General features: G+C 51.6%; 9 protein-coding genes across 9 annotated transcripts; 4 read left to right on the top strand and 5 right to left on the bottom strand.

The window, feature by feature from the left end:
• The first annotated feature begins 2 nt into the window (after window positions 1-2).
• BJY04DRAFT_175767 (uncharacterized protein) lies at window positions 3-571 on the top strand. The gene is made up of 2 exons (XM_073709385.1): window positions 3-171; window positions 222-571. The coding sequence occupies exons 1-2, from the start codon at window positions 26-28 to the stop codon at window positions 511-513; spliced, it is 438 nt and encodes a 145-aa protein (XP_073577187.1). The 5' UTR covers window positions 3-25; the 3' UTR covers window positions 514-571.
• A 5270-nt stretch (window positions 572-5841) lies between these two features.
• Window positions 5842-8227, top strand: BJY04DRAFT_175772 (putative NAD+ kinase). Its single transcript, XM_073709386.1, has 5 exons — window positions 5842-6358; window positions 6409-6450; window positions 6513-7509; window positions 7558-7834; window positions 7885-8227. Exons 1-5 carry the CDS (start codon window positions 6332-6334, stop codon window positions 8039-8041), a joined length of 1500 nt encoding a protein of 499 aa, XP_073577188.1. The 5' UTR covers window positions 5842-6331; the 3' UTR covers window positions 8042-8227.
• Window positions 8228-9120: 893 nt separating this feature from the next.
• On the bottom strand, window positions 9121-11281 carry BJY04DRAFT_1785 (uncharacterized protein). Its single transcript, XM_073709747.1, has 2 exons — window positions 11128-11281; window positions 9121-10892 (listed from the first exon to the last, which is right to left on the bottom strand). The coding sequence occupies exon 2, from the start codon at window positions 10822-10824 to the stop codon at window positions 9421-9423; it is 1404 nt and encodes a 467-aa protein (XP_073577189.1). The 5' UTR covers window positions 10825-10892; window positions 11128-11281; the 3' UTR covers window positions 9121-9420.
• A 1376-nt stretch (window positions 11282-12657) lies between these two features.
• Window positions 12658-13327, bottom strand: BJY04DRAFT_212414 (uncharacterized protein; the record flags this gene model as incomplete). The annotated part of the gene is made up of 2 exons (XM_073714575.1): window positions 12658-13039; window positions 13116-13327. The coding sequence occupies 2 exons, from the start codon at window positions 13325-13327 to the stop codon at window positions 12658-12660; spliced, it is 594 nt and encodes a 197-aa protein (XP_073577190.1).
• A 1432-nt stretch (window positions 13328-14759) lies between these two features.
• On the top strand, window positions 14760-15960 carry BJY04DRAFT_1815 (trafficking protein particle complex subunit 5). Its single transcript, XM_073710201.1, has 2 exons — window positions 14760-15229; window positions 15287-15960. Exons 1-2 carry the CDS (start codon window positions 14940-14942, stop codon window positions 15774-15776), a joined length of 780 nt encoding a protein of 259 aa, XP_073577191.1. The 5' UTR covers window positions 14760-14939; the 3' UTR covers window positions 15777-15960.
• On the bottom strand, window positions 15961-17778 carry BJY04DRAFT_1816 (microfibrillar-associated 1 family protein). The gene has a single exon (XM_073710214.1). The coding sequence runs from the start codon at window positions 17597-17599 to the stop codon at window positions 16145-16147; it is 1455 nt and encodes a 484-aa protein (XP_073577192.1). The 5' UTR covers window positions 17600-17778; the 3' UTR covers window positions 15961-16144.
• Window positions 17779-17947: 169 nt separating this feature from the next.
• Window positions 17948-18886, top strand: BJY04DRAFT_175782 (putative ssDNA binding protein Ssb3). The gene is made up of 2 exons (XM_073709387.1): window positions 17948-18363; window positions 18475-18886. The coding sequence occupies exons 1-2, from the start codon at window positions 18063-18065 to the stop codon at window positions 18546-18548; spliced, it is 375 nt and encodes a 124-aa protein (XP_073577193.1). The 5' UTR covers window positions 17948-18062; the 3' UTR covers window positions 18549-18886.
• On the bottom strand, window positions 18887-23618 carry BJY04DRAFT_175783 (putative GATA transcription factor (Ams2)). The gene is made up of 4 exons (XM_073709388.1): window positions 22853-23618; window positions 22635-22788; window positions 20517-22582; window positions 18887-20467 (listed from the first exon to the last, which is right to left on the bottom strand). Exons 1-4 carry the CDS (start codon window positions 22890-22892, stop codon window positions 19149-19151), a joined length of 3579 nt encoding a protein of 1192 aa, XP_073577194.1. The 5' UTR covers window positions 22893-23618; the 3' UTR covers window positions 18887-19148.
• Window positions 23006-23808, bottom strand: BJY04DRAFT_1827 (uncharacterized protein). Its single transcript, XM_073710364.1, has one exon. The coding sequence runs from the start codon at window positions 23644-23646 to the stop codon at window positions 23119-23121; it is 528 nt and encodes a 175-aa protein (XP_073577195.1). The 5' UTR covers window positions 23647-23808; the 3' UTR covers window positions 23006-23118.
• Between the last annotated feature and the right edge of the window lie 160 nt (window positions 23809-23968).

Below are 23968 nucleotides of genomic sequence, written 5' to 3' on the forward strand. Positions count from 1 at the left end.
AAAAAAAAAAAAAAAAAAAGAGAAAATGATGCGATCATTCTTGATAAGCCCACATCTGCTACCGTATTTATTTCCATCGACCCAAGGGCACCAAAGTAAACGCTGCACTGTTAGCGCCCTGACGAGTCGACTGTGGGGCGAATCAACATGCGGTGTGCCTCGGTCGGCTAAGTATGTGCCTGTGGAGCTGTGCTGGCCGTTTCTAATCTTTCTCTTACTAGGCGCGAACTGGGGCGAATAATCTTCTCTTTAGAACTTTTTGGAAGCCTCCTTCACGCGGTGAGGAAGAGTCTTGCCGTACGGAAGGTTCGGCTACGACGACAGAAATTGATTCTGATGAGATCCGGACCTCCAGGCTCCTCAACCAAACCGTGTCAAGTGGAGTGCCAGCACCTTCGAACGCAGAATTCTTCACCGTCGAGACAGAGTTCCATCATCACACACTATCATCAAATTGTGACGATTACGAGTGTGCCACTGCGGAGTACTTGTGACAAGTCCGCTGCACCGTGAGCATCTGTACTCCGTATATTGCTTGCAAGAAGTAGGAGTCCAGGACGGATGACTCTGCATGTCTTGCAAGCAATATACGGAGTACCAGCTCTCTGATGAGCACTGTTCTACAGACATGGTACCACGCTTAGGGCGCCTCTCCGCTGCGGAGGTACCTGTAATTTTACGACCGAGAGGTCTCAGCGAGCCTCCGAGTGAAAAGGAATAGTAATAATATCGAACGCCTCGCAGAACAAGGACCGAGCTGTGACTGGATCTTCATTGCTGCGTCAATCACACCATCCGACGGAGTGCCGAGGACTACCTACTCCGTATGCATGTACATCTTGCCTATCTCCATCCTTCAGCTGTCTGCTGTCTACGTTCAAGATGATCCGTTTTGCGAAGTAAGCGATCATTGATCTCTCCCGCGATTTGGCTTCGAGAAATGATGGTCCCGAATATATTTTCCGTGGCGCCCAGCAAAAAGCGAGACAAGGAATAAGATTAACGTGTGAAAACTCTGTGCAACCATACCACGATAGAATCGACACTAAATAGTCTTGTCTCGTCTTCTGGGCCGCCTATCGGACAATTGAGCCTTGACTCTTGAGATCATCGCCCGTCTGCTCTGCAAATCAGAAGGCGGAGATTACAGGAGGGAACCGCCGGGAAAGCATATGCGGGGCTCGGGTCCACCTCAGGAGGGGGAACTTAAAAGAACAAAATTCCAGAAGCCCTGGTCAGAAGGTTCGACTCTTGACTCTTGACTCTCGAGTAGTCTCGTCACCTCTCTAGGAGTGGCTTCAGGGGTCGAGTCAAGCCTAACTTCCTAAGAGTAGTCACAAGGAGGAGAAAAAAGGGCGGCGTATGAATGTGGGCCCTCGTTCCTACATGTCTCCCGAGACTCGAGAGACAGAATAATAATGCCGAGCAATAATTTTGAATACTACTATGAGCTTCCAAGCGACTCAGCATACGACTCCAGGAGCAGGCGAGTGAGAGTTCTGACTTTGGCTCCTTGAATTCTTACTGTCTCCGTACGAGGCACGGAGTATGGAGACAAAAGCAGTATATGGAGCTTAGCAAGTTACGACGCCGATCGTTTTTATCTGAATCATCCCGCGGCGTGCATGCAACCTCCAAGAACAGATCATCGTCAGCAGTGTTGCCTCTGGTGCTTCGGAGCAGGGAATGTTTGGGAATGTGTCGTGAGAGACCAACCAGGATTGGAGCACGACATGAGAGAGCCTTACTCCGTGGACTCTGGAGGCAACGAGTTAGAGGCTTAGAGCTCACATCCTTACCTCAAGCATAGCCTTAACGGATGCAACGATCCCCAAAAACTCGTCAACGTGGTTTGATTCGCTGCTCCTTGCGAAGCTGTGAACTGTGCGGCTGGAACCTCGGAGGCTAGGGTGGAGGGATCTGTTCCAGTTTCCACAGACGTCAGTCACACCTGGGCAACAGCAGCCAATGCAGCCACCGACACCGTGGCCCGAAACCAGCTTTGCCTGCTTGCCAAGTTTTAGTTACCATGTTGTTATTTCCGGTATGAGGAACCGCCATCCAAGACCACCAACGACTCAGGTAGAGGCTTACCCAACTCTCTGCCACTCTGGCCCTTTGGGCTTGAAAATGAACCCTGCTAAGAATAAGCGGCGGTCGCACTGTCTGGAACATAGCGACACTTGTCCCCTTTGGGCAACAGTTTGGTCTCGGAGACTCATCGCTGCCACCTCGTCTACGCAGGCGTCAAGATCTCACAGAGCGAAGGGGATGCTCCCTTGTCATCAGCATCCGGAGTACATCCTCACACCGAATTTCGGGTGCACATAATAATGCGTATCAAACCATGGTTCAGGCCCGAGCGTCAGTCGAAGAACCGAAAAGGAAAAATTCAAGACGAAAAAAAATATCAAAAAGGTAAAAGAGAAAGAAGGAAACTCGGCGCTAAGCGATTTGGCTTACCTTAGCGGCATGTCAGTCCCTAATTTGGGGTGCCTTGAATGGATCATTGAAATTCGACGAGAAACTGATCTGACGGGCTCTGCCATTGCGACGGTGGACCTCCGCCTCGGCGTCGGAACAATGGTTGGATGGACTCAGACTGTCGTTATGAGGAGCAATCACATGCGGTATCTGCATAATAGTAAATTGCCCTTGCGACAGTGTACCTCCACGGATGATGCATTGATGCCCCTTTCGATTATTCACCTTCCTTTACTTTCAGAACCGGGCACAGGGCGAATGTGGCACAGCCCAGGCACGGCATCCGCATTCTTGAGTTCATCCGCGCCTTTAAGCCTACATTGGAGTAGCCGCTGGCGATATCACACTGAGTCCCAGACAGAACGATCTCATATTCTCATTGGACGGAGGGTGACAACCGTATACTAGGTCTGGCCTGGTGCATCTACTTGCATGTATGCAATGTATGCCATTTGACTTAAGACCACCTGCAGCTGCATCATTCAAACAACCGTCGCTCCTTCTCATTGCATAGATCTTTTATTGGACAGGCAAAGACGGGTCATAAGGACCTTACGAAGTGGCCTCAAAGAGCATCCATTTGCTTTGTTCACACATCTGTGGTGGAAATATTCATTTTAAGCTGCATCACATTTCATTACAGCCCCAACAAGGTCGGTCAGTGAGGGTGGCAGGTGCTCAGGTGGCACTGCATTGCATTGCATTATTCAAGATTCTTGGACCGATCAAATGCTTCCTTCGTTTCGATCTCCAGCTCAGACGTTGTGGCGCTATCATGGCACAGTGCCACAGGTACGCCGTTCACCTTCCTTCCGAGTGTTAATAATGACTCGATCTACCATGATGATGGGAGCTCGTTAATTCGTGCGCGGTTTAGCAACCGGAACTGTTTTGCGCAAGAATGAAGCCATCCTCGTACTTACTGACGCGTTTATCACAGTGCAATATCGATGGGGTGAGTGTATAGGTCCAATGACTTTGCAGGCATAGCTGCTCTCTGTGCTATTGCTGTGATGCCTAGGCTGTGCTTCAGGTCAAGCCGAGAGTCAACTGAATACTTTCTAAAACCTCACACGTGTGTCAGGCCTCCAAGACCTGCGGTCCTCACTCCGCTCTTCGGGTGACTCCCACCGTCCCACGCGGGAGGAGAAGGGCGATAGTGGCAAATTTGAAGCATACTCACGCAGGGGACCAATGCAGGCTAAGCCCCCAAATAATACAGAAGGGTACTAACCGCATGACCCCAACTTTGACTCCATCCGGTGGCTTTAGTCTGGAGTGCAGCACGGCACTTGACCAACCGGACTTTGTGCACTGCATATTCCTGAGGGAGGATGGCTATGCCCTTACTCAGCTGGACATCTAACGTCGAGCACGGACTATGACCGGTCACCCATTACGATCCTATAAGAGCCATCACCTCACGACGGTGGCTCCTCCGAGGCGCATAATCATGAATAATACAACCTCGTATAGGAGGGAGACATATTCCGTTTGCCGAAACAAGGTTAGAGGTTAAGAAGGATCGGGCAAATAATATATGCAGTTACAGCGTAATCTGGCCCGATCCTGGCTGCATTGGCCATGGCAGATCAAGTGGAACCCCTCCGGAGACGCAGTCGCTCGAGTCAACGCCGAAGGAGCGACATTACTTTGTCCTTAGCAAAAGCAATGTGCATATCGGTTATCCAAGGGCATGCACTATGCAGCGCTGGGTTCTTTGGTATCGTCAATGCGCCTTCGTCCCCAGTGGCTGCCACTAACGAAATCGGAGACAAGGATAGTTGGCATCACAGAGCGACAGGGTCTGCATGAGATGGGGTGATATCAGAAGCATCGTCGGTCGATTATTTCCCTCGCTTGCATCGGCACCAAAACAATTACCAGTTGATGCAATATACGATGGTTAGTAGTGATTGTCGATTTAGATTGCCCCTCCTCCATAGTGGGCCAAAAGAGATGAATCATGATGGTCAAACAATCGGTCAAAGGAACTTGCGGCCCAGGATTCAGGATCCGTCAGCTACCGATCCGCCTGGAATTGGATCCTGAATTCTGGAATCCATCCGCGCGCGATTCAACCCTCACTGTTTGTAGTAGTAGTCGTCGTAGAAACAGGCCGAGTGCAGGCGGCGATTCTAACTTCGAAGTAAGACCTCTTTCACATCTTTGATTGGGGAACTACCTTGGTCAGTGCAAGCACGACCAAACTTCGGAAAGCCACATGGCTTTGCTCAATCAAACAAAGACCATCGTCTCATCGATCATTTGTTGACTCGTCAGTAGTGGCTACGGCAGAGACAAAGAAGTGGCAGCAAGCCTGAAGGTTAGACTCGCGAAAAGCCGGGGTACGGACTACGGAGTAAGTACGACACGACAACAAACCACCGCTCTCGTCCTTGATCATCAAAGACAGGGCGACACAGAACGAAGGAGCTGACAAAATGATAACGCCCGTACTTCCAAACGGATTTCGCCGTCTCATTTCAGCATCAGGGGTTCGTCCGTTAACTTGCATGGTTCTCGGGGCTCCCGTGAAGAGGAAGTTGTCCCATGATTGTCAAGAGTCAAGACGAGGGGCCAAAACGAAACCTAGTGGAGTCAAGACTCACGGTGAGCGCTCAGCGCTGAGCAAAACTCGCACTCCCAACCACTACTGATCAACTCCAACAAACTCGCCTGCGTGCATTGAGGGAACTTTAATCTATTATTGAACCTAAATCTGGTCCAAATCTTGAGGCCCCTCCATCAGTTGAACGGTTCGCAGACATGAGTCGTGAATCACGAAGGCTGGGAGTTACGGTCGGACGGACGCCGGCTTGTTGCAGGCGGCGCTTGCTGGTGCTTGGACTATGATCTCGAGTTAGGAGCCTTCCTTGTCTGTTGACCAACTTCGGCTCGGATTTTGAATCAATGGAGGGGCAATGAGGGGTGACACTGTGCTGCAACTTGCTGATCAGGTCACAGCGGCAGAGTAACAAGTCTCTTTGAGTCTCTGCGCGGCCTCGGCCCCATCCAAGTGCGGTTGACTTTCCTTGGACAGAGCAACTGACTGTTCAGGGCACGGCAATTCAAAGAATAATATAATACGAAGCATACTGAAGGGGAGGATGACACTGTGGCAGCATATTGAGAGTCCAAACCCAGGCATTTTAGGAGCAGGCCTCGTCAACTGATCCGGACAGCTCTCCACAAGAGTCCAGACCATTCTCCGCCGCCCTGAGATGAGCTTCTAATAATATTCGAGACATGGAGAGGCTGAACGCCATCGTCGTAATTCTGCTTGTCGACATGGAGCTGATTCAAAGTCTGTCCTGGCGCCTTGACAAAGCAACATCGCCGCATTCTCGGGGGTGGGCGGATGGAACTACTGGGTCGTCTCATGCAATACTTGTCCTCATTCCCTTTGCAGAGTGTAGATTTGCAACGACACCTACCCTAAACTCTACGCGTAGTCTTTCTACGGAGTACCTGTAACTATAGCTCATTCGCACGATGTGACGAGCGGTATCAGCCGATAAGGTAACCAGCCCCGGCTACCTATCCCTGAAGCTTAGCCTTCAAATTCCCATTTTGCCCTACGGCTCATAGCGGGAAAAGGCACAGTGATTGACTTTCAGTCTGTCTGTGTCTCTGGAGTATATCAAACCATTTTCAAGACCATGAGCAGCTCTAAGCATCGCTCTTTGTCCCAATGCAACATGGCCCTCCAAGCTTGGCCGCGGACCGACGTCATAGACCGCTCACCTCCACATAGCTCGCAGCTGAACGTCAAATACAAGTGCACTCAAAAACCACGAACCAAGGCATAGACCCAGACGTGTTGAACTGAGGCCACTATAGAGCAATGGAGCGACGGCGCCCTCGAGATACTGTACCATCGCCTCCCTCGCGATAGCTTTTTACACGCTGACGCCGTCCAAGGGCAACGAGGGGCAGGAGAACGACTCCCACAACCAGTTCGAGGTATCGATCCGCGATTTCAATTTCTCGTGAGTACCAAAGCTAATGGGATTATTCATGGATAGGTTCTTTTCCCTCCTAAAACGTGCAGCCACCGCCGAAAAGCCTCCCTCGTTATGGCCGATGGTCCCAAACACGCCGACCAGCCGGACGAAGCAACAGCGTGCTTCGTCCACTCCCTCATTGCCGGCGAAGGCCTCACCCCCGCGCGCATTGCAAACTTCCGGATATCAGAAGACAAGTCGAAGCTCGAGGCGGATATAGTTAATGATTCGGCAATTCACGACGCTGCAATTGTGGAGGAGGACGAAGATGAAGGGCCGTTGACACGGCCCAAGTCGCCGAAGAATGAGGTCGAATCGCGGCACTTGACGAAGAAACAACTCTCGGATATGGCGTGGAATGTCCGGAACTTATCGAAGAAGCTGGACAGTATTCGGCTGAAGCTTAATGTTAAGACGATATTCTTGGTGACCAAGGCCGGGGATGAGTCGGTTATTGATTCTACGCGGGAGGTTACGAAGTGGTTATTGTCGAAAGATCGTGGGACGGAGTATGTTCTTTATGTTGAGAATAAACTCAGGGTTGATCCGGAGTTCGACTACGAGGGGTTATTGAAGGAGGAGCCTTCGGTGAAGGAGCAGTTGAAATTCTGGGATACGAAGCTGGCCACCGAGGAGGCCCATTTGTTCGACTTTGTTGTCACACTAGGGGGTGATGGGACTGTTCTCTACACGAGCTGGCTGTTCCAGCATGTTGTACCACCGGTTTTGTCGTTTTCTCTAGGATCTCTTGGGTTCCTAACAAAATTCGACTTCAACGACTACGAAAATATCCTGACTTCCGCTATCCAGGACGGCGTCCTAGTCAGCCTGCGGTTACGGTTCGAATGCACTATCATGAGGAGCAACCCGCACAAGAGGGAGACGCCAGCCAGCAAGAAGCAGCGAGATTTAGTCGACGAGCTGATCGGGGTCGAAACAGAGGGTACATTAAGCCATCGACCTGATGGAGTCGTACATATTTTAAACGACCTTGTCGTTGACAGGGGGCCGAATCCGAGTAAGTCAGCGGTCACCATGCAGTGCGACTAGATACTAACCATACTAGCAATGTCTTCTATTGAGCTATTCGGCGGCGATGAACACTTCACAACCCTCCAGGCCGACGGCGTCTGTATCGCGACGCCAACAGGCTCAACAGCCTACAACATGGCCGCCGGAGGCTCCCTCTCACACCCCGATAACCCTGTCATCCTCATCACCGCGATCTGCGCACACACCCTTTCCTTCCGCCCAATTATCCTACCCGATACCGTTGTGCTACGAGTCGGTGTGCCATATGACGCCCGGACTAGTTCCTGGGCAAGCTTCGACGGGCGACAGAGGTAAGCGGTCCATCACTAGTCTTTTGGGGTGACATTCTAACTTGGAACAGGGTCGAGTTACTTCCAGGCGATTACGTTACAGTTTCCGCTTCACGGTACCCATTTGCTAATGTGTTGCCGCCTGGTCGCCGAGGGGATGACTGGATGCACAGTCTGTCAAAGACACTGAACTGGAATACGCGGCAGAGACAGAAGGCTTTGCAATAATATTGGGCGATATGAAGGGATAGATAAACATATATGGTATATAAAAAGCTAGGTCTTCGGAATATATATCGGACCACAAAACCGAACCCTGGATATGAGCGCTTCTGTTTGCAGCGACAGACAAGCAGTATAAAGTAAGTCGCCTAGATATAACCAAATAAACACTGCATCCACATCAACAAGCCAGAGTTTTCTCCCTGTGGAGCTTGATAGAATTTTCGTTGTCCAGCCTAGCTCCTCTAGAACTTTCGTATGGGCCGGCTTGGTTTCCGGGGCAGCCTGAGGCAGAGATTGAAGCTATATAAGCATCTCCGACGCTAATTTTTTTTTTCTTTCTTCCCAATTACCACACCACAATCGCCAACAAGCACACGAGCTTCCAACCAGGAATTCAATGATGATTCCAGACCAGCTGAGCTCAGCTCAGATCACTCACTAACCGCAATACCAATCGATCTAACAGGAACACCACCACCGCAATAACATAGCTAATCGGTAAGCTCTTCCCCCCAGCTCCCTGCTCTCTTTCCAATCCCTTAAGCAACCACAAGCCACCTTCGCTTGACCGTCTTCACTCCAATTGAACTCAATCAAGCGAAGCCTCTCATGATGAAAACATTTTCCACATTCGCAGTTTCCACGCTAGCCGTCGCCATGAACCCATCATAGACGTGCTCTGTGCGCAATTTCTTCCTTGGATGTCTGACTGGCTTTGTTGCTTTCGCTTTTGTTTTTGCTTTGCATGTGCTTTGTATTTGCTCACATGCAACCTCAATCATTGCAAGTGGTTCAAGGCTTTTGCTAATGGCTTATCAGGTTTAGGTTTTTCTCTTTGGGGTTTGAGGCGTACGTGTTAGTTGGGATACTTCTTGGTTGGTAGAGGGCCTGAGATTTGTCGGCTGTTGCGCGTTGGTACTGCGGAGGCTACACATTGCTATCGGCCACTTTGATACTCTGGTCATTGGTACTAGGGATGTTGGCTTTCGGGGGGTCGTGCTCTTGTGCCTTCACGCCTGGGGGAAATAGTTACAATGATCTATTCAACCAAGTTTTGCTTGATAAATTCTCTACTCTTTCTTGTCGTATATCATGTCCTAGACACCTAATGATTGCTTTGCAGGGTGCTTGTAGTCAACAACCAACAGTGGCCCTTTACGACATTGGTGCATCAAGCCGTGAGCTTCCAGGTTGTGTCTTGTTTACTCTTCTGTTCTCTGCATCTGGGACGGGACAAAAGTTTGAGTTCGCGATGCCAGGGTGCATCCTATGGCAAGCGTTCTTCAAAATAGTAGAGTACATTGCGTCTTCTAACATTTTGATGCTTCCAGCTATTCAGGACAACAAATTCCAGGATCTATACCATACTGCAGAGAACTCGCCTATCCCAAATACAACTCCAAGGGAAAGTCATGATAAAGCTGATAATTAAGTTCAATGCTCCACTCTAGGACGAAACTCTTCACCAGAGCAGCTACTGTCGCCGGGTCAAGGATCGATAAATCAGGTCCCTTCGTGCCCGTCGACCTCCAGAAGAAGGTCTCATCTAGTTCCGAGACAGGTCCATCCCACAGAGTCAGAGCAATATCAGTCACCACGCGGACTGCATCGCCCGAATTCCCATGGCCAGCAAGGACAGCACCAACCGCTAGATCCGCCATCTCTTCTCTTACGAAGCGGGGATCCCAGCCTCTAGAGATCAGCTTCTCTGGCCATTTGGATACTGTATGCCGGAGCGTTTCCGCTAACTGGCTCCGATATTGGTCCATCCTCTTGTTGGCGAATGCAGTGAGGATATCGTGAAGCCCTCGATGGATTGACCAGGAAAGAGATGACCACGGGAGGCAATCTAGGGCTTTATCGAGAATCGTTGATTCTTCGGCAGGAATGTACAACTTCACGTCGAGCTCGCCATTGTCCTTGTTGGGTAGATATAGAACCATTGTCTCCGGTGGTTGCTCAGTTGACTTCTTCTTCATAAGCAGGAAATCCACTCCGGTGACATTGCCGCCTATCATGTTGTAAAAATGCCTGCCGCCGTGTACGCCACCGAAACCTTTGATAGTATATACAAGGATGTAGTCACCAGCCGCCTGGCGACCTGGAAAAGCACATCTGGACTTGCTGTCATGGCCGGCATCGATAACCCCGGAGAGCATCTGCAGGCACTTGTCAACTCTCCGCTCGAATGTTAGGGGATAGGCGTCCTTTCTCAGTGCATGAGAGTCATGCGCTGAGAAATATACGCGAGCAGTCTCCCCAATCGGCCACTCTACACGCCATTGCCCACAATAGCATGGGTATGCAGCGCGATAACCGGGCGCTCCGTTGTACGAAAAGACCGGCCTGGCGTTTGTCACACAAAATAGTGCCATGAGGGTAGTCCGCGATATCATTGTGCAAGCAATCTGTTTATGTTTCACGAGAGGGCGGAGCTCCATGTTAGTGGTCCATTCATTGCATGTAGCCACCTCAGGGCTCTTTGCTTCAGGGCTATTCCCTGCGACTTCCTCTGTCTCAACCTCATATAACCGCGGTTCTGGTTGGATGACGGTCAAGATTGTTGCCCACGCAGCTTGATCTAGGGTATGGTTCACCAAAGGTGAACGACTTATGACGACTGTCTTTTTCCCACAGAGTCCGTTGACGAGGTCTGCACTGATTATGGGTCCGACAGGTGGCGGCTTTATGAGCTGATACCATGGTATGCGGTGCTGTTGATGGTACCATCTGCCGAGATGACCACCATCTCGAAGCGAGCGAAAGGGATCTGCCTTGTCAATCATGATATTGACCCAAGTTACGGTTGATCTTAGCCCGATGATGGCTGTACCAAGGGTAAGCCATGTAGCAACTGCTCAGAAAGGACATTGTCAGCCAATGTTCGGTTGGAGAGTAAGGGTCGACCAGACTTGTGCTGTCCATCAGTGGCGGTATCAGCCACTTTAGGGCTAACAACACGGCTCTTCTCAATGAAGAGGAGCACTTTCGGTCAATTTTCACAAAGTGGGAATAGTGGCAAGTTAAGCAAATGCGGGATCTTGCAGCGGAAAGGGGTCTTCAAGTGCTGCTCAGAGGAAATGGCTTACATGGCTTACTCAGATGGAGTGGGCAATGAGGCGCCTTGAGCGCAACTTCTGTTTGGCAGCAGTGATAAACAGTGACTATTTTCTCTACCGTTGGATATACAATAGAGAGACCGAGTAGGCAAGTGATGGTGGAAGAGAAGGTGGAGTATGTTGTGTGTTGGTGGGAGGAGGAGGAAGGTGCCCCGTGACAAAGAACATCCCCACACCCTGGATGCTCTATACAAAGAACAGCAAAAGTAGCCGCTCTTTACCAGACACAGCAAGCGTCAGCATTATTTAACCAAGTGCTAATTGCAATATTCGCGTTGTCAGCCCGCTAAGTCGCAGGGACGAACCGTTTCGGTACAAGAGCAAGATGACTCTCATAAAGACAATGACTACCTTGTCGCTTCAGAGCTTGCTTCTCACTAAAGAAACTGAAGTCACCACTTGAGTATCATTCCGTTTCAATTGGTATCAGTGTCTTCACCAAAGCAAGACTGAAGTCACCATGTCTGAAGAGAAGAAAGTCGACAAAAAAGGTACGTATCACCATCAGCCACCAAGCCACCAAAGGGAAATAAAGCATCATGTACTAATAGCTTACCAAATCCAGTCTGGGCAGCCCTCATAACAAACACCGCCTATCCCCATGGGCTCCTGACCCTCGAGTATTCTCTCCGGCGCACAAACTCCTTACACCCTCTCATACTTCTTTACACAGACCCCTTCCCAGCCGACGGCCACGCCGCCCTTGATGCATGAGAAATACCAAAAAACACGTTCCATACCTGCTTCCATCCATCCCGAAAGACTACACAACCGATGTACGCTTCTACGACTGCTGGAGCAAGCTCACTCCGTCCTCGCTGGTGGAGTATGACCGCGTTGTCCAGCTAGATAGTGACATGGTGGTGTTGAGGAACATGGATGAGCTGATGGATCTTGAGCTGGACGGACCGGAAATGGAGGGCAAGGGGGAGAGTGTTTTTGCTGCGAGCCATGCTTGTGTTTGTAACCCGCTGATGAAACCTCATTATCCGAAGGACTGGTAAAGTAATTCTTTTTGAGATACCCTGCAGGAAGCTAGCCCTAACACATCCTCTCCCACAGGATCCCCTCGAACTGCGCATACACAACTCGACACGCTGATCCCATCACTGCCCAGAGAGCCGGTGCACCAGCAATAACGGGCCTTGGTATCCCAAATGGCGGCCTACAAGTTGTGTCAATCCTTCTCTCAAAACATATAACAAGGTCCTCGCCCAGCTAGCCACATCCGCAACCACGAGCTACGACTTCACAGATCAGTCTCTCCACGGTGATCTGTTTTATGACCGTTGGGTCGCTCTCCCGTATCTGTACAATGCATTAAAAACGCTACGGTGGCAGGGCGAAAACGATGCTATCTGGCGAGATGAGGTAAAGAATATACATTTGGGGATATTGGGCCACCACTTTCTCTGTGTCCAAGGATCAATACACTTATATACACCTGCTTTCTACTCTTTGACCTCCGGGCATAAACTATACCACACCGCGCCTCTGCGATCAGGATCTAACCCAAATAGCAGCATACCGGTCACCTGAGCTGGTAGGGTACCCATTCAAGGTCGTCAATACATATCCGTCCGCTTTGTATTTGTTGAATTGACTCTGGAAAGTAGGCGAGTCCATGCCAAACTGAGCCCACCAAGCCTTAGCCGTGCTGTTATCCCAAATACCATTGAAGAAAGTCTTGCCGCCAACAGAGTACCCCGCTTGATCGGTCAGACGGTAGCCGTCCTCAAGATACTCATCAAACTTCTCCTGGAGCTGGGAGCCGGTCTGATGAGCCCAGGACCACCATCCCAAATTATTGTCCGTGATTAGTTCGTAGAGGGCCGCAAACCGCGGGGCGCCGTTGAGTTCGTACCCACTGACATGGACAGGTCTGTAGCCCTGTTTCCGGTATTGTTCAAAGACCTCCTGCATCTTATCGCTGGTAAGGTCATGGTGCCCGATGCGACGGTTCGCCGCGGTTCGTCTTTTCGAAGATCGCGGCGTAGTTGGCTACGCCGTCACGCTCGTAACCGCTGACAGAGTTGAGGACGTAGCCTAGGCTGACGTAGTGGTCGAAGGTTTGCTGGTATTCGGCGCCTGTCATGCGGTAGTGGGCTTTCCACTCTAGGGCTTGGGCGAAGACCGCCGATGTAAGGGCGGTCCAGAAAAGAAACTTCATTGTTGGTCAGGATGGTGGTGCGGATGACTGGGTGAATGAGTAAAGGTTTTATTGGATAAAATATCAGCGATTCGCAGGGGTAATGCAGTTGTTTAGGGTTGATCGTGTTGATCAGGGCACCTTTTATAGTCGTCCAAACTGCTCTTGCGTGTTTGGTTTGTGCCTGATGCGAGATGAGGTCCGCTTCAGATCGAGTATCAAGCAACGTCGAATACGGGATGCAATAGATCAAAGAGTGGGATCGGCGGTGCATACCCCAAAAATAGTGATAATACGAGATTCTCGCTGACAGCCATTTCCGTCGACGTTTCAGCCTCATGTAGTTGGACGGTATACGAGCGGCATTGCGGGGACCCTCTGAGCCAGCCATTTCTCGATACGAGCTGTCATGTAATTCCGTCGAGCTGCCAATGACACAGCACCTGGCACGGCACGGAGAGGCCGATATCGTTGTTCATGAGTGGAGGATGTTTCAGCGAACTTTCTATATAGGGTTGAATTGCGATCTTCTCAGTGCAGATACGTAGAATGCATCGGCTCGTCCTCTCAGGTTTTGTGATTGGATCCTGAGCAGACACCGTCCAGCAACCCCGTACCTTGATGAGAATAGCCAACGAAACTTTAGTGATTTCTGTCACGATGGTGCCTATGTGACCGTTAGTCGGTACCATCAGATAGTATGCACATAGCTTCCGCGGGGTCGGGAGGACATACATACAGTTCGTACTTCCACTCTAGCACCGGTACGGTTAAGCCTTCCACGTCTGGCCAGGATAGCCGAGAAATGGCCGCGCAGCCTTGGACTTGTTCAGCGGATCTCGCTCCCGTGCGCGAAGCTCCCTGTTGCGTCTTCGGCGCTCTTGAGCTCGCTTCTTCTTCTGCCTGTCGGCTTCTAGCTCTTCGAGGGTCTTCCCCGTGATCAAACGCCGGAGCCAGTCCATTGATCAGGGAATAGGGGATAGCTGGTGTGTACTAAGCGAGCAGCTTGAGATATCAACTCGAGTCGCTTGCAACGCTCAAAAAAAACGTTCGAACGTTTTGACTATACAAAGGACTCGCAATATGGGAAACGTAGAGTAGAGTCTGCTAAATTGTCAATAACAGTGTTCATGCCCGTGGCGGACGGACCTCGCAAGGATTATTTATACCTCATACCTACCGCGGAGTTAAAGAACGTACAGCGTCATCGAGCGAGGACGTAGTCAACGGGCGCACGGCGACCCGCACACCCGGACACCCAGCCCTGCTGCCCTATACCTTTCATGGTTTGGAATTAATTTCCAGCAGCAGCGGTGGGATCGAGAGATCAGATCACAATTGGCTTAGACTCCGGTTTTGGCCCCGAGCTGCACTGCCTGCTCTTGCGGCCCACCGTAGCTTTTGGATAGCCTCGCCAAGCCAGCTACTTTCCTTGCCCTCCATTCGCCCACCACATCATCAACGCCCCATTTCTTGTCCGTCGTCATATTGAATCTTGACACATTGATTGACGCCTGAACTTACGGCCTTTGACACTACCATGTACAATGCTTAGATTGAGACCAGGCCTCCCTCACCCAATCGCTCACCCAGCCAACACCTCCCCACATTACCCCAACCGACTGTCTACATCATGTCGCACCCCCCGCGACACTCCTCCATGCTCTCCATGAGCAATACCGTGCAGAACGCAGCTACGACTAGCGAAAAGCAATTACCACCCCAACCACAACCACAGATCCAGAACCCCTCACAAACAACACCGGGCCTGCGCGTCCCCTCGAACCGAAAAACAATCTACGACAGACACCTCAACCGCAGCCGAAATGCAGAACTCAGCCGTGCAAGCTTCGCCTTCCTATTCGGCGAGATGGTTACATATGCCCAGAGACGGGTAACCGGTATCCAAGACCTGGAAAGACGGTGAGTTCTCATCACTGCCACAGGACATACATAGACTGCGAGCCTGACATGAATTAGGTTAAACGAGCAAGGATATCCCCTTGGTCTCCGCCTCCTCGACCTCCTCTTCTACCGCACAATATCTACCTCGTCCTCCTCCGCCCTTTCAAGCTCCTCAACTTCAGCCTCACCCCCCAACAGACCGCTCCGCATCCTCCCCCTACTACACCTCATCCACGGGCCGCTCTGGCGCCTCCTCTTCAACCGTCCCGCAGATGCACTCGAACATTCCGTCTCCCCAGATACCCCGAATGAATACATGATTACAGATAACGACCCACTGGTGAACACGTACATCAGTGTGCCGAAGGAGATGAATCAGCTGAACTGCGCGGCGTTTGTTGCGGGGATCATTGAGGGGGTTTGTGACGGGTGCGGTTTCGAGGCAAAAGTTACGGCTCATAATCAGCCTACGGAGATGTGGCCTAGTCGCACGATTTTCTTGCTTAGGTTCGGCGAGAGTGTGATGGAGAGGGAGAAGGTGCTTGAGCGGGCTGGTGTGAAATAAGTAGCCAAATTCTCGGGAAGAGTGGCTCGGGAAGCGCTACTTGAGTCGGATTCCGTTAAACCAACTCTGTTCAACCTGCCAGTGGTGGCGAGGGCTCTTGAAGCCTCGATTAGTTGACATTAGGAGACTGTGGCCGAGGGTGCAGGAGTTCTGATGCGGATTGACGTCCATGGTCTACAATTAGAGATCACGGGTGAAGCAGACTCCGATCGGCGAGGCCCAAAGCAGAAGATACCCAGAAGCTTGACAAGCTTCTCATTGTGGATGAAGATATAAATGAATATGACAAACAAGCCTTCCATTCAGCCATGCATCATAATCGGGCATCCCATGCTTAATGTACACCCCAACGCCATGAATATTACACTTTAAGACACACTCCTCATGCGTCTTCGTTTCTCTCGATCCTCGTAGGGCGACGGGCTTCGTTTCCTACGACCGCTCGTATCAGGCCGATGTCGATCTGAAGAACGTTCACGGCTGTGGTCCCTGTCATCATACCTATCCCGCCGGTCCCGCCTCGGAGATCTCGACCTCGACCTCGACCTGCGCCTCTGGCGCACCGCAGACGCGTTCGCACCAGTAGGACCCTTCGCCCTATCATCCCCACGGTCAGGTAGGAACCGCTCATCCGTGATCCCGGCAGGAGCATCCTGTCGCCGCCTATTACTGAACCCATCGCCGAACCGGCCCGTATCCTCAGATCGGAGATCCTTATACCGCGTGCGGCCCTTCTTTCCGAGTTTCGTCATATCACGGATCTGCATGTACTCTGGTAGTGTTTCGCGAGAGACATCGTCTGCGAACTTCGCACCCATGACGTTCCTCTTATCAAGACCCTCCTTTTCAAGGTCTGGACGGAAGAATGCACCTTTATGGAAGTAGCGCTGCATGTACCCAGTTTGCCCGCGAGCGGCATCCCGTTCTTCTTTCTGCTTCGCAATGAATTCTTGGTCTTCCTTGTCGCGTTCTTCGGCGGTTAGATTTCGGCGGCGCTCAACCTCCTCGCGTTCCTTTTCAGATGCCTCGATTGCCTCGCGCTCACGCTTGATGCGCTTCAGCTCGCGGAGCTTCCACGCGGTATATTCAGCTTCGGGGTCTTTGTTATCTGTGTCGTCGATTTCGGCCTCCTCGTTGGCGATCACCTCATCGTCATCCCAGGCCTTGTTTGCTGCGCTCCGTGCAAGAGCATCTTTCTCGATTTGTTCGCGGACTAGGGCGTCTGCTTTTTCCTGCCGTTGGGCTTTGCGCGCTTCGGCTTCCGCTATTGAGTCTGCGACGGCGGGTTGGTTCGCTTGTGAGTCTGCGGCGCTGCCTCGTTTGTCTTTCTTGATGAATGTTGGGCGGAGGAGGACGCGGCGCGGGGCTTCGTCTTCGGAGCTGCTTTCTTCTTCAGAGCTTTCCTCTTCTTCCTCTTCCTCCTCCGATTCTTCTTCCTCTTCAGCTGGCCTCTGGGGTTTCGCTACTGCAGTAGCGCGCGGCGCTGTTGTACTCGGTACAGCTACACCTCCCTCGTCCTCCTCTCCTTCGTCCTCTTCCTCCGTCACAAACCCCTCCTCGTCCTCATCTTCCTCCTTTTCGATCCTCACATCCTTGACTCCCTTCGTTATCCCCGGGAAAGAACTCGCTTTCGGTGGCTGTTGCCGCTTCTTCTGCTGCTCTAACCTTTTCCGCTCTTGCTCTCGAAGCTCCTCTGCATTGTCCTCTTCGTCTTCTTCCGACGAGGAAGGTTCCTCGGCAACAGCCTTTCCGGGGCGGTAACGGCCGGGCCGGACGGGGTTCTTGGTCATTCCCCGGTGGGAGGAAGGGAAAGGTGGAGGCATATTGGTGGATGTGATGTGATATGGTCGAGGTGCGGGTTCGAGAGAGAAAGGATTGGTGAAGAGAATATGGCGTGTTCAAATCAAGCAGCCATCCAAGATGAGTTTTCCAGTACTAAGACGAGAAATTACTGGCAGGCACAAAGCACGCAGTGCATATAGGTATTCGGTGTGAAGGTATAACGGCGCATTTAGAGAACCGAAGCTCAATCTCGAAATCGATAAACTCCGCCAAGCCCAAAGCTTCTGCCGGGCGGTCTAGCCCTCCAGAGATAAAATATAGATCACGTGAACACGCGTCGCCGCGTTTCGGGCATGAATCCCCTCCTCCGCTATTATCAACCAACTCATCCCATACATACGGAATACCACACACCACACCCTCACCACCAAATAAACTCCAATACCAACTCTTGGATCACCCCAAAACCGCCCCCTCAGACCGAATACAAAAAGCGAATACACAATGTCCCTCCAAACCCCCCGCATCCTCCCCACCCACCTACACGCCTTCGCCCCCTCCTCCACCTCCCCGCGCTCACCACCCCCAATCCGCCTGCTCGGAACAGTAACCTCCCTACGAGGCGACACAGCAACAATAACCTGCGGGTCCCATGGCGAAGTCACACTGATCCTTCGGCCTGATTCGCATCTGCAGATGGGCAAGCTAGTTGAGGTTGTTGGGAAAGTGACGGAGTTGGAGAATGGATCGGGATTGGGGGTGAAGGAGCTTGCGACGACGGATTGGGGGAGCCCGAGCTCTTGTGGTGAGTTTTTATATTTTCTTTTCTGTCTCTCTTTTTTCATTCTATTGGAAGCGGTCTGGTAGGGATTCATTCGGGTCAATGATGGTGGCTAATTTCTGGTTTTCTGGGCAGATTATAAGATCTATGAGAAGGTTGTTGAGGTGACACATAAGTTGAAGCCGGTTTTCTACGATTCGGTTGAGTAAATGCGGGCGTGTTTGAGGTTGGGGTGGCTTCATGATATGGAATCGTGGGCTTGTGAACGGCGATTGCTCTCTGTTGCCCATACAGAATGGTGTCAACTCTGGCTGTCATTACCTTTGAATACAGTACATCAAAGCAGCCTGGAATGTGGCGTGGGTGTGCTCGGATTTTAGGAACAGATTCGCGGAGTTTGGATGTGACAGAACTGATGGACGGTTTCACTCTATAACCTCCGGGTTTTGCTATCAGCAAGGCAACGAGGGTTAAATACCATGATTTGACGATCTTTACACTTTCCTTGAATATGTTCACAGTACTCCATACAAAATATTGAAGAAGTAATTGCTTGATATGTTTGATAGCTATTCTATGCATCGGGTCGTAAGTGCTATCCACTTCGATAAATCGGTCAGAGTATTCCAACTCCGGAGTTAAATATTTAGAAAAGAAACAAAAAGAAATTCTGACACAAACGAACAAACCCACATAATCCTGGGTGGTGCCAGAATGAGCGCCTAACGCCGTCGCTAGAATGAGTTGATAAAAGAAAGCGAGGAAAGTATTAAAAGTTGAAAGGAAAAAAAACTCGTAACACGTGTGGCTTAAAGACGTTCGGAATTGCCAGTGGCCTGGTTGGCAGACATATCAGTCTTTTCACTAAGGGCATTCTTTTCACTAAGGGCATTCGCCTCCGCTTGGAGAGCGTCTGAGCTGAAAAAGCCAGAGTCGAGGGCGCTGGCATCGGCATATTGGAAAATATCCTTTTGTAAATCGGGGTCAGACAGCAGCGCATTGATAATATCTGCCGAGTTCTCGTCGTTCTGATTTCTGTCCGACCTAGACGGGGAGATGCAGTCCGACGGGAGCCAATCTGTCCAGTTGCTGTTCACCGGCCCGGAGTCGAGTCCGAATAGCGGATCTGTATGGATAGCAGAGGCTGCATCCTCCGAGAAGATGTCGACCATCATATTATCCATTCCATGGAACGTGGCTGCGCCAAAAACGTCGTCCGATAAAGACGGTAGATCAGGGAACCGAGAGCGAGAACGCCCAGGGGTCCTACTATGCCGGGAAACAGAACCAGGGCTGCTTTGAACGCGCTGTAGCCGTTGTGCAGAGTGTCGGGTTGGGGTGGTGTCCGGGCCGGCTTCCTTCCGAGTTCTAGCAGCCGGTGAAACGGAAGGAAGTGAGTGCCGTTTGTCCCCGGCGCTCAAACGTTGATTGCGTCGATTGGGTGTAGGGCTAGGGCAGAGGTCAAATTCGAACGAGGGGCTCTCGAACAACCGATCCAAGTCAGTTGCGGCTGGGTTCTCCTTCTCGCCGGAATCCTTGTTCGAGGCTGGCACGCCGGTATTGCGGGAGCTTCGTTTGGGGCTATTGAGAACTGACTCGCCTAATGCTCGCAAAGGACCCCCCTCGTTCTGTGAATTAGGAAACAATACTCTCCTCACAGGCTTGGGAGTAAGATTTTTCTCACCCGGGCCTGAGACATTGCGACTCGCAAAATTTCTAGCAGGGCTGGATTGGATAGCCCGCCGAAGTGCTTCCATAGCATCTTCCTGCTCCCAGCGGCTTCCTGCCTTATCAGACGATTTTCGAGGCTCAACACTATTGGCACGACGACGCTTCGGTGACGGCTCTTGAATATCGCCGTTTCTGTCCAGTCCGTCTTCGCCGGCTTTCTCAGCGGTGTTATCAGGACCAGGTGTGGCATCATCGTCACCGGCGGGCGAAGAGGCATCTGAAATTCCAGGTGAAGAAGCATCTGGCTTGGCTGAGTCGCTTCTAGTACGGCCGCAAGTGGAGAGTGGTCCGCCACTTCTGCCACCCCTTCGAGGTCGCTTCTTCTTGCTGTCTTTAGCCTTGTTCCACTTGTGTTCAGGGCGCATGAACCTGAACTTGTGGAGCCAAAGACCACAGGCTGGAAAAGTCAGTATTTTGAGAGTAGTGTAGGCAGAATTGGCACTTACGATTACAAAGAAGGACCAATGCATATTCCTGGTCGTTCTCTGCCACGATCTTTTTGTAGATTTTGAACTTGATGACCTTTCCATCTTCATTGCGGTCGACGGCCTGCCAGAAGAACATATGAGGATCTTTCTTCAATTCATTCGCATCTTCCTCGCTGCCATCATATTCCTTTGAGTGAGCCCTGCGCCAAACAGGAGTTTCAATGGCACCACAGTTTTCACAATATGGTGGCACTTGGCCACCTTGAATACATTTCTCAAGGCGCGCTTGGACCTGCTTAACTTGTTTGAGCCGCCTGGAACCAGCGCCACTGCGCATTTTGCCATCTTCGTTGCTAGATTGCGGCGCAGGAGTTTCAGCAGTACCGACATCACTCATAGGTGCTGGCCATTGCCCATGGGTTGGAATGCCTGGGTCGCTGGCTGGGACCGCACTTAGTAGCTGCTCTAACTCGCTCTGTGATATGGGAGCAGGAGCGAGTAGCTTCGGTGCTGGTCTCATACCAGCACGTGATGAGGGTCGTGATGAAGGTCGCGATCCAGGTTGAGACGCTCGGGGTGGGGCGGGCACGATTGGCGCGGCAGATGCCAGTGGTGTGTCCTTAGCCTGCGGTTGCTGTTGGTCCGGCTGCTGCTCAATAGGGCCCTCACTGACAGAGGGGTTTTCATTCTGGGTCTCAGGGATTGCAGTAACGCTCGCCGGCGAGCCTGCTTGGGCAGCAGAGCGGACAGGGCGTTTTGGTCGATTGCTGTTCTTTGATGCCGGCCTAGTACTAGCTTCAAGTGAAGAGCCGAGCTCATTATCCAAAAGCTCTTCGATGCCGCCGCTCATGAACCCAGAATCGGCATCAGCGGCCATGGGTGGAAGCACTGGACTTGACCTAGTGGGGAGCCCATAATCCAAAACTGGTGGCGAAGATGGCATACTAAAGGACGGCTCGAATAAACCTTGGTAGCGGTTTTCCTCGGGCGAATTTGTTGCTGGTTCCACTGACGGATGATCATCGCTCATGGGATACGGCGACATGTATTGGTTGCTCTGTGTTGACGACTCACGAAGTAGACTTGGCTGAGGGCGAGCACGTCGAGGGAGAGTGTTCATGTTTGAGATAGGGGTAGGTGGGCGGACTGGCTCTTCGTTTGAATTCTGAGCGGCAGAGATAGCAGGGTTTATCGGTGTCGGACGGTGGATACGGACGGAGGCGGCTGTGCTAGCGGCAACTCTCAACGAGCTCGGCTGTCTTTCGATATTCAAGTCACTCTTTCCAGGAGCATCTGCGCGGTACAGCTTTGCTCTTTTCCGAGGCTGCTGTTCCGATGATTCCTCGCAGCTACCGTAGCCTGACTGTACTGATCCCCTTCGGCTATCACACCTGGCGTAAGCAAGAAAGTCGACATCACGCATAGAAGCACTAGAGGAAGGGCGAATAACGTCGCTCTGACTTCGTTCCGGCTGAGGCCGCGACATGGATTGTTCTTGTTGCTGGACCTGATATTGACCTCCGGGTATCTGCGTCCTGCTTGTGGTGCTCAGGGCGGACTGCGCGGGTGAGGTGGATCGGAAGAGGGGATTCGGGGGCATCGACATAATCTCTCGTGGTGTCGAACCAGCGCTGAGAATCTGATGAAACCTTTCGATACCGGAGTGGTCCATCGGAGACTGCGCCTGGAGAATAGGCTGGGGTGTGGAAGTCATCAAGTCCGGATTTTGCCGTAGAAAGTCCGTCCATGCCTGGGCGTCGAATTCGTGTGGAATCACGTTACTCAGCTCCCGGTACTTCTGCATGCTCTGCAGATACTCGCTTTGCATAGCGGTCGGAACAGGTACCAGGCGCAGTTTGACCTCCAGCGTTTCCTGTGCACCCTTCGAAAATAAACCCAGAACATTCTTGCAAACTCGGCCAGTCACCATCGTCCTCGACTGGTGTGCCGGGGCGTTTGGGGTTGGTGAGGAAGATGCAAGGACCCATGATAGCATTCCCTGCCCAACCAGGGGCGTCTCATATTCCGAGTAATCGTAGGCGTAGACGGTATAATCCTGTCCGAGTTGGGCAACCAATTCCGGGCTAAAAGGAGAAAGTCAGCATTGGCTCGTAAGATTACCAATACTTAGCCCACCTAGCAGAGACAATCGCCTGGATGCAGGTCTTCAGTTCAATCACACCAATTTGAGTTTTCTCGTCCAAGGCGGCGGTCTGTATATCGAGGAGATGGGGCCATCGGGCTAAGCAATTGGTCTTGCTGTCGTTATCGAACGTATACAGCACCTTGACTAGAGAACCAAGTCCGACGATTAGCATATGTTGAGGGTGCTTACAATGAGACCGGAAACTTACGCCTCATAGGCCGGACGGATATTCCGTCCTGAGATTCCATCCCACCCAACAAGGCGCCCTTCTCATAAGCGGTAGCCAGGCGTAGAGATAGGAGTAATGCAATGATATAGTTGAATATAATATTTCAACGCCGAGTGTAATGTTTCCAAGAAGTGACGTATGGAGAAAACCGGAGTGAAAGAGGCGGGATGGAAGAGAGCGTGTTGCACGACAGCAGGACCGAATGAGTGAATCCTATGCAAGGTGTACCCGAAGCCCGTAATGTCTTATCGAAGGTTCAATTTCGTCGAATTGGGTCGGTCGACCAGGAGAGTTGCAGAGGTATGTGGGTATTCGTAGGAAGACAGGCCTTGGAATGCAAACGCGGGACAGGGCAGGAGCGCAGGGAGAAAGATGCGGTGACGAGGTGAGGAAGGAGAAGAACTGGTTTTTCTTTTCTTCTTCATCCGACACGTCGAAAGACCTGCAGGCCGGGAAGCAGGGACGGAGGGAGAGGAGGATGGGATGGGAGGAAATGGAGGAATTGGAAGAGATTGGAGACGACGCCTTGCATAAAAGCAAGCGTGAAGCTCTGACGATCCGCCAAAAGCACCGTGTCCGACGCGACGTGACTGCAGCCAATCAAAAGCTCGCGTGATGCCCGCCCGGCAAACACGACAAACACGTCCGACACGTGATACACGTGATTCAGCCCCGCCAAGACGCGGAGGCTCACTGGCAGTTGAAAGGAAGAGCGCGCAACGTTCAAACTCCAGAGTGCCCGCCGTGCAAGACGTTGCAGTTGTCAAGTTCATCTGCGCGCCATCGCCCCTTCTTATACTGCCAGCACTTCGTCGCAATTCTTCTGGTCTTACGCCTTACCCCTCTTTCTGCTAACCAAGCTTTTATTAGATGACTCATCCTGTCGGTTCCATAAAGTCATCCAGACCCCCATTCTTCGCGCAGTCTATCCACCACCACCGTGAACAACTACTGAAGAGCTACACCTCCTTCCGTATCTATTCATCACTTCCGATCCTTCCGCTCATCGAGATTCCGTCCGCGCCATCGTTCCGTTCTTCCGTGCCGTTTGACATCACCCCACGCGCTTCGTCCCATCTATATCTTTCCATCCAC

The sequence above is a fragment of the Aspergillus karnatakaensis genome (assembly GCF_047715665.1).
Source record: "Aspergillus karnatakaensis strain CBS 102800 unplaced genomic scaffold BJY04scaffold_1, whole genome shotgun sequence".
Classification (NCBI taxonomy): Eukaryota; Fungi; Ascomycota; class Eurotiomycetes; order Eurotiales; family Aspergillaceae; genus Aspergillus; species Aspergillus karnatakaensis.